The following is a 10,880-nucleotide window of genomic DNA, read 5'->3' as shown; positions in this document are numbered from 1 at the left end:
ATCACAGTTCGCATCAATAACTCGAGTGTTTTTCTTCTTCTTCTTATATACAGTCTGTTGTTTTTATTTTTATTTTAGTTGTCCATATAAGATATATGAATGTGTATCTTTATTTTAAATATATATATTTTTTAACAATGAGGATTGTCCTCCTTGGTATAAATAGTAATACACTCCAGGGCTGCACTGAATTGATTTTTTTAGAAAGAATTAGATTAGCTTTAATAATTGACATGTGTGCGAACGTATTAAATGTAATGAGAAGTCTGATATAGATGTATTAGATTATGGGTGTGTAGCGTTTAGACCTGCAGCAAATACATCTCTGAAAAAGTCAGACAATAATCAACAGCCTGGTATTTGAGGCGATGTACAGGTGCTGTTGGAACAATTCAAAGTATGAATGGGAGAAATGCCACTTGACTTAAGGGGAATATAGTTAAATAACTGGTTAATTTAAAAGGACATACTGAGATAATCCAACACAACATACACTGAAACCCTGCTGGGAAAAGGAGACAAGAAAAGCTAAACGTTTTGGATGGACAATAACTAGAAATAATAGAAATAAACCAGTCCAAGGGTGTCGCTATCAGTAATACAACCGTGGATAGGCCACTTCCTGACCTTGTATAAGTCTCACACAGCTTGGCAAAAAGAACAAAGATAAGAAGTTTGTTTTACCAGTGATATAACTATTATATCTTTGTTCAAAAGTAAAACAGGAGCTCAGTCAACAACATTTGTATTTCATTAATAGCTCCAGATGATGTGTATATTTTTAACTATTTTTTAACTATTAACTTTTCTTTAATATTTGAATTAGTGAATATTTAGAGTCGCAATTCACACTCCAAACCACTTGGTGGCGCTAATGCAACATAACGTTATTTAACAACCACCATAAACACAAAAACAGGAGAAGAAGAATTTTCTTTTTTCTTCTTCTTCTTCTTCTGTCCCACCTTCTTAAAAACATGGCTGCCCCCATGGCTCTCAGACGAGAGTTATTTTCTCTTACAAGGATACTTGGAGGAATCTCTCTTTCGGTACAGTAACTAACATTTGTACAACATCCGCTAACAGTTAACTGATGTGACATCTTGCAGTTTGGTCACTGACAGATAATACGTAACGTTACATGTCTTCTCTAACGTCACTAATGTGCGTTTACTTACAGGGACCGAGAGCTTTGGGAGCCTGTTCAGGTCATAGGAAATGTAATATAATCAGGTATGTTACAGTTTTCATCTCCGCTCGTTAGAAGTCTACGTAGTTTATTAATAACGGTAAAAAAAATAAAAAATAAAAATGATAAGAAACAACAGTGCACCTTTGAGCTGTTTTCTACAGTACATCGAGGCAGCATATATCATTTCAACCATGTGAGATTTTAATCTACTGTGAGCAGCATTGCACACGTTCAAGTTTATTTTTAGTGCACTTTATTTGATGTAGTAAAAGTAAAATGTAATGAAATGTGCAGAAGCACAAGTGGAACAAAAAAGACCTAAACACAAGGCATTTTTAAAAGGAAAACGTGTAATTATATTGTAATTATTAAGACTTGTATTTAATGAATTAGAAGGAGCTTATTCCACAGTTTATGTGGCTCTAACTGATCTCTTAACAAGTTAAATTATCCTAAAATCTGCTTTGTATGGTCTTTTTTTTTGTTGAATTTCCAACAGACGCATTATATTCAGTGGACTGAAAACAGGATTCAGTGTGAAGCCAAAACAGTCGTCTGACAGTAAAGAGACAGAATCATTTGTACTAAACTTATGTTAACAATTCACCATTCTGTCCCTGCAGGTCCCGTCTCCCATTGGCATCCAGCACTTCCTTCCACACGGCAACAGTGTTTTCATCAACGCCTTCATCAGTGAGTTATCGGTATCAGCTCTACTCGATATTGACATAATACAAAAATAGTGAGACGTCCACTCACGTGCAATGCATCCTGTTTCCATTTGTCTCCTCTCAGGTCACTGTCACAGAAGAGCCCGACACACTGTTTCAGAAGGTGTCACTGTTGGTCAAAGGTCATGACAGATCCGTGTTGGACAGCTATGAGTTGTTTGCCACCATGGCAGCTAAAGAGCTGGGCATCACCATCAACAAAGTGTGAGTACTAGAAGAGTTAATCTGCCACACAGGACACTAGCAATGTTAGCCATATATTATAGTGTATACCTTTCTCACGGACATTATTTTGCGGATCTTTTTCTTCTGCCACAGTCATGAACTTCCCAAGGACATGGAGAGGTTTACACTCTTGAAGTCAGTTCACATCTTCAAGAACCACAGGGTCCAGTATGAGATGAGGACACACTACCGGTGCATTGAGGTGATGAGCCGGAAAAACATTGCGATTTTATGTTTGTATTTGAGCCTCACAATGGTATGTGATGATTCTAAACTCTGGTGTTGCAGCTGTCTCATTTAACGGGCTGCACGGCGCAGGTATTCCTTGAATACGTCCAGAGGAACCTCCCTGAAGGTGTGGCCATGGAGGTGACGAAGGTGAGTTACTGCAGAGTCAGTCGTACGCCCACAACTATCCCACCTGCTCAGTCTAATTAGTGAATTCAAATGGGCTGAATGTCCTCCCTCCCCTTTTGTTCATGCTATCAGACCGCCATGGAGAAGGTTCCAGATCACATCCTTGAACCCATGTGGGAGGACCACCCCACTGACGACAAGCTCAGCCAGTGACGACGAGCAACGGATGTGTTTTCTCCAGAACATTTTCATCAACACGGAGTTGAACACGACACAAAAAGGGGCCGGCTATAGAACCTGTCATCATATCGACATGTAACAGTCATTTACTCAGTGGCACGTTTTGTCTTTTTCTGTGGCAAAGAAGTATGGAATCCATTGTATGTTTTGTTTTTTTTCTTCAATAAATAAATTAAATTCTGCATCTAATAACTTTAACTCACCTTTTTGTGCAGTTCTTCAATCAGAGTTATGATTTTAATAATACTTCTACATTAATGTTACAGTGTTTTTGTTTAACTGTCTGCAGAGATTTTGGATTAGTTTGTCATTCTGTAGGACACAAAACCCGAACACAAGACATTTCTTTTTTTTGTTGCATTTATTGAATTACTATTGTACAAAAATCTTTGAGACAAAGCAGAAAAGAACATCATTTCATTTCACATCCATCCTCCGCTTAACAGTGAAAACATGGCAAACTAATCCTGTGATTGAAGACTAATACTTCCTGTCCACTCGGACATAAATCATATACTGCAGTGTGTCATCGCCACAAAGTAAACTGGTGAGGAGCTTTATCTTCTTTCTTTTTTTTTTGCTGCAGAGAAATCTCCAGCTATTCAACAGAAATCACGTTATTTGGACAGATCTGGTGGTGGTATGGCTGCAGGGACCCGGGCTGTCTTAATAATCAATTCTCTGCCCACTTGATGTACCTCGCATGGTTACAAAGGTATGGTTAACACTTAACCGAGACATAATAAATTAATAAGGTTTAATCCGCCCATCCAGGACCCTACAAGATAGTTTATTAAACTGAAGAAGCTCAATGGAATTCAGCCATCATTCATTTTATTATTTCTACCTGTGCGTTCCCTATTGACATGTCAACGTTTTTGCCAATTATTAGTGCAATAAAACTGATTTATAGACTCGACTTTACCTGCTTATTCACTCATGCTCCTTGCATTACCACAAAGTGTACTTACGGTCTATTCTCGTTAAGAATTCACAGTACAGATGTACTTCCATGTGAGTCAAGCAAACATCTGACATCTTGTCATCTCCCGCCTGGACTACTGCAACTCTCTACTCTCCGGAGCCCCGGCCGGCGTCGGCCATCAGACCTCTGGAGCTTGTCCAGAAAGCTGCAGCTCGCCTGGTGTTCAATCGCCCCCAAGTTCTCCCACACAACTTCCCTCCTCCGTTCTCTACACTGGCTCCCTGTAAGAGCTCATCCAGCCCTGTATTCTGGTGCTAGAATACAGGGCAGTGAAAGGAACAGCTCCTTCCTATCTCCAGGTCAAGCCTCACACCCCCGCCCGACCACTTCGCTCTGCTGCCTCGGGGCGATCGGTCGCCCCGTCGCTCAGAGGTCCCTGTTGTTTGTTGCACTTATTGTAATTGTATTGGTTTGTTTCTGCACTGTACTTTTGCTCTGCTTCATGCTCTTAGATGCTTGTTTAAAAAAGGAGATGCACTTATGACTTCTGGTGACTAGTAGTTCTCTTGAATACCTATGTTGAATACACTGATTGTGAGTCGCTTTGGATAAAAGCGTCTGCTAAATGACTGTAACGTATTGTTTGTAGGCATTAATAAAAGAATACCATAACCTACTGACCTACAGTCGTCTGAGTGGCACGAAGTTTTGTCATTGTTTCAACTTCCATCCAGAAAGAGAGAGTCTCCCGGCATCAGAGAGGGAGGGGCTTTAGGGATTAAGACACAAGAGGAGACTCACCTGTTCAGGTGAAGAGTCATGCCGCTGATGAAGGAGGGGAGGGATGTGAGGAAGGGCCTGGGTTCCGGGAGGTTACCTGTACTGTGTGCCCCCCCCCTTCAGGAGACAATAACAGTCAGTCTGCTATAATCAACCACAGGGAGAAATGAGAAGGGACTGCAGAGACTGAAGAGGCAGCAACATGTATTGAAAGTGCGGAAGAGATGGAAAAAGACAGACAGAGGAGAAGAACAGCTGTCGTGGCTAATTTATTAATCGGACTAGCTGTGATGAAAACCTTCTGAGGTAGAAAAATCCTTGTTTTTGCCATCAGTAAATAGAACATAAAGTACTAATATAAAATGCATCTTCATATGACTATGCTTTTGTATTACAGCAGGGTTTTAAGTAAGCCTAGATTAGCACATCATAGAAAAAGCGCTGCATGCATTCATAACGCTTGCAAAACATTAAGAAGTCAAATTTTTTTATTGGTGTCCACTTTATTCAACGTCCCATGAGACGGCGTCTGTACATCATTCATTTAATAACGTGTTACTACTCTTTTGCTATTAAGATGCCGCAACTTTATATGCACACACATACGCATACATGCATGGCACATTTTTATTTCTCTACAAATTAGATATTATAAGATTATTAACTGACAATATCTTGTTATGGCAAGAAAATCAGTCCTTGGTCATATCAGAGTGTTTATCCTTTGAAGATGATGTCCTCCTTTTAGACACGCTACCACTGAGTTTCAACTGTGACTAGAAGTTAAAGCATTTCAACCTCCAGTCCAATTAACATAAATGGTGATGAACTAGAGTGAGCAAAGTACATTTTAAAGTAACTAAAAGTGCAATACTGGGATTACTTTTCCAAGTCTTTTCTTATCTGCAGTAAGTTTCAGCCGCCAGGAAGCTGAGTACTGCATTCATTAAGGGCTCTTGTCCTCCACACTCATCCAAAATATACATATATATATATATATATATATATATCTATATATATCTATATAATCATGTGCATTTTAAAGTGGTATTTACATGGATCAAATGTTCACTTTCAAGTCTGAAACAGTGTTGCTGTGCCACTGTGTACAGTTTTTATTTCATTCTCTCCCATATATTACAAATATGTTGTAAATTATGACGACAACTCTCAGACTGGTTTGTGAATGGACAAATAAAAGAAAAGTAGAGTTTATTTTTAGCTTTATTTTGACTATGTCATATGTCTTGACGGTTTTCATCAAACACATTCACAGGTTCACAAACGTCTTGTTAATTACAGTAAATAGAGAATTCATAACACTTAAAAAACTAGACACAGGAAAGAGGAACTTCTTGTTCTTAACTTAAGCAAATACGAATGGAATTTGCTTTATAAAAATCTACTAGAAATCTATTTCAATATACTATTCATTTGTGAGGTCTATTCCATTTTGCTGTTACAAGATAAGTTGCTGAAGACAAACATGAATGTTCCAAAACTGGTAACATAAAATAGCTGCACATTAACAATGTCAAATGTAAAATGAAATACTCATTAATACTTAACAAGTGGAATATTCTTTTGGAAAATGTGTCAGCGTTAAACAATAGTTACTGCACGGCTTGGTGCTGTTAGAATACATAAGTATGGAACCAAAGGAAGGTTGGAGAGGTCCAAGGTGAAACGCTAGTTTTTTAAATTAATTTAATTCACACATCTTTACCCAGCTTAAAATATACAGTGTCACCCATTTTTTTTAAATTCTTTATTACGATTTAGGAAAACGTCTTAAGGCTCACAGGGTGACTGCAACAAGAACCACAGAACATTTAATGAACTTTGACAAAGAAGGTTCCTCCCTTTGAGAACAGCGGCTTTTTTTCTCAACATTGTCAAATAGCTCCTACAATACCAACAGTATATATTTAACAAAGATAACAGAATGCCTTTACATTGTTAAAGTTGTGAGGCATTTCAAGTTGTCGTTAGTCATTTTCACATTATTTCGTTGCCAGTAGACAATATCAAGAAGCAGACATTTGGCCACAGAGTATGTCATGAAGCTACTTTGTGTAACACATAATTAAGGGGCGTTTCATTTACTGCACCACCTTTAGGCCCCGTCTACATTTAACAAGTGTTTGGTTATGGTTTTTAGGGCTGGCTGTGTTAAAAGCGTCGGCCACCAGGGGGCCCTGGCCACCTCTGGCCTCTGCCAGGTGGAGGGTGAGGCGGAGGAGAGACCGGTCCATTGTGGTAGCTGTGTAAAAGGATAAAATCACACATTGGATTCTTGGCTTCGGCCACTAGGGGGCGCACTCTGATAAGAGCAGCCGTCTGAACTACTCCCGTCGTGGGACGTCGTCCCATTTCACTTACTGTGTACCTATCAAAGGCAAATTCACTATTCCATGCACTATTTAAGAGTCTGGCTTAACATAGTTGAGCAGATATTATCATTTTAATTTACCAACTAAGTTAACATTCTTTGACCATTTGTTGTAGTAAGACAAATTGGACGGGCAAAAGGCTTTAGAATTGATTCTATTTGACAGACAAACTGAGAAAGAAATGTGATGATTAGAGCTTTTAAAGTGAAAGAAATTCAGCTATAGTGAAGCATGAGAGGAAAGGGACAGGAAGGACTGTGCCGTGTGTCACAACCTTCAATCTGTTGGCTCGCAGTCTACTGCGTATTTGCTTTACAGAATTAAAGGGATGTAACCGGTGCAACCATGTCTCGAATACTCATCGGAGGTGTTTTAAATCTATTCAGCGTAGCAGAGAAAATGCATAGAATTGTGACTTGCAAAGCTTTAGGGTGATATTAATGTCCACTTACCCTCTTGGGCTGCGGGGGTGAAAGTGCCGTGGAGGTCCAGGGGGCAGCATGCCGCGGCCTCGAGGGTGTGGGGGACGCCCTCTGAAGCCAGGATGACCCGGAGGAGGGGGTGGGTGGGGTCCGTGCCTAGAGACGGAGAGAGGTGTCACAGCGACACAATGCAGTAATATGGATACATTTTCACCTTTGGGAGCGATACAGGCGAGTGACAACACACATCTAAAGGCTAGTGATTTAAAAAGTCAAAAGTGAAGAGGTAAATCGCTCCAAAGTGTGGTTACATTAAAACAATCTAAAATCTTAGACAAACGACCCTTTATCAAGTTAATGTTCGCTGCCATGACTGTCTGTGCGTATGATAGTGTGTGAGGTGGTTACCTGGGCATGGGTGGGAAGGGGCCTCTGAGATGCATGGGAGGTAGTGGGGGAGGAGGAGGGCCCATCCCCATTGGTCCAACCCGACCCCGATGATCCCTGGGGTCTGGGTAAGGTCTCATCCTCCTCATTCCTCTGCAAGGGAAGGGCAGGAAGTTCTATTTACCCATAAACGTTAAGCATTTTAATCTTACATACGGCACGTAACAAAGGTATTTGTTTATCTTTAGGTGAAAACCTCATTGAAGATCTCAAATCCCATTTTTTTTTTTTTTAAACTCAAATACATTTCCCTTATGTGATTTAAAACCACGCTGTTTGTCCCTAACACCCATGTGCAGTTCAAATGTCCTTACCTCATGAGTGCAAATCCATTCATGGCTCCGTCTTTCGCTCGGCCCCTCCCATATCCAGGTGGATCAAACCCTTTCATCATGCCCCGCCCACCACGCATGCCGCCTCGACTCATCCGACCCCCTCGACCGCGGCTTTTAAAGCTATGACCCCTGAGGAGATTTAAAAAAAAAATATTACAATGTTACAATGGCAAAACCCAAAAGCAGTGGAGGACACAAAACCAGTATCCATAAATACAGTATCAGGCTGGGAGGAACAATAAGACTGACCTAGATTTGTTGTCCATTAAGGGTCTCTGAGATTCCTCCTTGGAATTTTTTGAAGTTTCTGTCACCTGTTCTCCTGCGTCTGCATCCATCTGAAATGATGCAGGTCAATGTTAATATTCTAATTCATTCTTCTAATTTGTATGAAATAAAAAAATATTGGACATAAAAGACAGATACAGCCTGCCCTGACATGATAGATGTGATCGCTTCCACATTTACTCAAATACTCAGTTATTCAAACTCTAATAATTTGACATTCGGTACTCTGGCATTACCTTGATAACATAGTGATACACAGCGACAGCCATCGCTAACACCTTTTGCTTCCCTGCAATTCCTCTGGTAGTATGAGAAAGTTTTTGTGTCACACTCACAACATGCTGTGTGTTCAGGTATGTGCAGCATGTGTCCACGATGTGTTAAAATGTCACTGAAACATGAAACCTCGGCGTTGCATTCCCTGCATAGACTGTGCCTCACAGAGAAGCAGGTTTCTGAGTTAAGGGCGGACGGGACAACTGCGAGTCAAAGCTGATAACGGGAAAATTATTAATAGTCCCTAAGCCCGGATCACTACTGTTGTAAAATGCAGCATCTGTGACACTGCTAGCCGGTGGAATGTGGAGAGCAGACTTCTGTGATTTAGGGGGAAAGGAAGAGAAGAGATGGGGGGGGGGGTGTAACTGCCACTTATTCTGGGAATTCACATTTTTTGGGGGCGACTGGCGGAGCAACCTCGTAAATAGTTTTTCTTCCAGAGTGTCACAAACAAATAGCCTTTTTTTTTTTTAAAGAGAACCACATTCTAAGATAAACTCTGTAAGGATAATGAATACTGCACAACTGTTAAGTTCCTGTTGGAAAAAACATGACAACAATGCAACATGTTATGATGAGGTCACCTTATATGTACTATTTATTTATTATTTCCTTATTATCTATGGTCTACCAGTAAACAGAATATAAATAAACGGTGAGTTCCAGCATTGTTAAAGCCTGTTTTAATTCATGCAACTGCACTGTTTATATCTACTTTTTGAATGTCGTTTGTCCAATACTTTCTCTCAACTGTATGAACATGAAGGAACACCTATAGCGTCAATGAATGACGTCTGACAAAAGATATTGTGTAGCTTGTTTGTGGTGCACTATACTGAATAATGTTTATGTTTTGTGCATGTTCTTTCTTTATATGCATCCATCTTAAACTGCACCTGTATATCTATTTATATCCTGATGTCTATTTACACAGTTAGAAACAAGAAGCCGTAAAGACAGTAACCGCGCCATTGAGGACCCGTCAGGCACACATACATCATCACAGTGTTATAAAATACACGTATTATTATAAAATGATTAAAGTGAAAAAGCCTGCAGAGCCAGAGGCGTCACGGAAACATTGTATTCTGAAGCTATGTGAAATATTAAGCTAGGAACCATCAGAGGGGCCGTGTGCAACACTTGAAGTCTCTACGGGGGGCTAATGTTGAGCACGGCTGGTTTAAAGGGCTGGAAGGGCCCCGTCTATTTTCTGGAGTAACACATCGCAGAGGTGACCTGACATGTTGATACATTGCGTCTTAAAAGTGTTAATTAGTCGTGTATAAAAGGGGGCGTTCCTGTGGTTTACCAGACGCGTTGATAAGAGAAGGGACTTACTTCAGCTGATGACGGAGGCGAGGTAGATTCAAAAAGTATTACAATAAAATAAAATATATATATGTATTAGAAAAATAAAAATGTACAAAAATGTCCTACAGCTTCTGTAGCTCTTTCGCGGTTTGAGATGGCGGCTTCGTCAGACTAGACCACATCCCTGGTCTGAGACTTCGTGGAGGGGAACACATTATTGGGGGGTTACGCCCACCGGGAGGAATGCTGGTGTCTGATTGGCTACTTGTTGCTCTCAATCAGCCTGTGTGGAATGTTTTGGCATTCTGATTGGAGGAATCGGATGACGTTCGTTCTAATCAATTGTACCACTAAAAGAAGGTTAATTAATTAAGTGGGCATGGAGTTAAACACAAATCACTAGTTTATTGTAGATGTTTAGGTAGAGAACATATTTGCGTGTATATAACCTGAATCTGACACACGGTGGATGCATCCAGTGGATTTGTTATAACCTATATTTTAAAGTGGATACAAATATAGGTAGAATTGAATAAACACATTAACTTATCATTTACAAAAAACAAGAGGACTAATGATTTAATAGCTTTCATACACAACACAACGTTGATATATCATGCAGCTAACTTTACTCTAACACATCAGAAACCAAATACACTAAGTTCTCTGTTAACACAAACGCATGGGCTATAGAGAGATTCTTCATCACTAAAGTTATATTTCATACCCATTAAGATACCATAAGAGAAACATATACATATCGACAAACAGCACACAGCATATCCAAACACTGAATTCATCAAAGGCAGTCTCATATGGGCTACAACATAATTGCCAAGTGCCCACTAAACAATATTTACACCAAGAAAACTGCAAACAAAGGACATATTAAATGAAATCAAATGATTAATTTATCTCAAAGATGTTGTATTTATCATCAAATATATAAAAC

General features: G+C 39.8%; 2 protein-coding genes across 3 annotated transcripts; one reads left to right on the top strand and one right to left on the bottom strand.

The window, feature by feature from the left end:
- The first annotated feature begins 966 nt into the window (after positions 1-966).
- Positions 967-2,943, top strand: mrps10 (mitochondrial ribosomal protein S10). Its single transcript, XM_068724653.1, has 7 exons — positions 967-1,049; positions 1,181-1,233; positions 1,816-1,885; positions 1,988-2,127; positions 2,242-2,350; positions 2,437-2,526; positions 2,638-2,943. Exons 1-7 carry the CDS (start codon positions 978-980, stop codon positions 2,716-2,718), a joined length of 615 nt encoding a protein of 204 aa, XP_068580754.1. The 5' UTR covers positions 967-977; the 3' UTR covers positions 2,719-2,943.
- A 193-nt stretch (positions 2,944-3,136) lies between these two features.
- On the bottom strand, positions 3,137-10,121 carry si:ch211-51e12.7 (uncharacterized protein LOC336335 homolog). Of its 2 annotated transcripts, none has more exons than XM_068724654.1 (6): positions 9,956-10,121; positions 8,297-8,385; positions 8,027-8,176; positions 7,674-7,805; positions 7,296-7,421; positions 3,137-4,567 (listed from the first exon to the last, which is right to left on the bottom strand). In XM_068724654.1, exons 2-6 carry the CDS (start codon positions 8,383-8,385, stop codon positions 4,468-4,470), a joined length of 597 nt encoding a protein of 198 aa, XP_068580755.1. In that variant the 5' UTR covers positions 9,956-10,121; the 3' UTR covers positions 3,137-4,467. The 2 variants fall into 2 exon arrangements, with proteins under 2 accessions (XP_068580755.1, XP_068580756.1); XM_068724655.1 differs by having other exon boundaries at positions 3,754-6,713.
- Positions 10,122-10,880: the final 759 nt, after the last annotated feature.

Source organism: Cebidichthys violaceus, unplaced genomic scaffold, assembly GCF_023349555.1.
Source record: "Cebidichthys violaceus isolate CVI_PGR_0920_01 unplaced genomic scaffold, fCebVio1.0.p SCAF_31, whole genome shotgun sequence".
Lineage (NCBI taxonomy): Eukaryota > Metazoa > Chordata > Actinopteri > Perciformes > Stichaeidae > Cebidichthys > Cebidichthys violaceus.
Note: the sequence above shows the minus strand (reverse complement) of the source record. Positions and strands in the feature narration are given on the sequence as shown.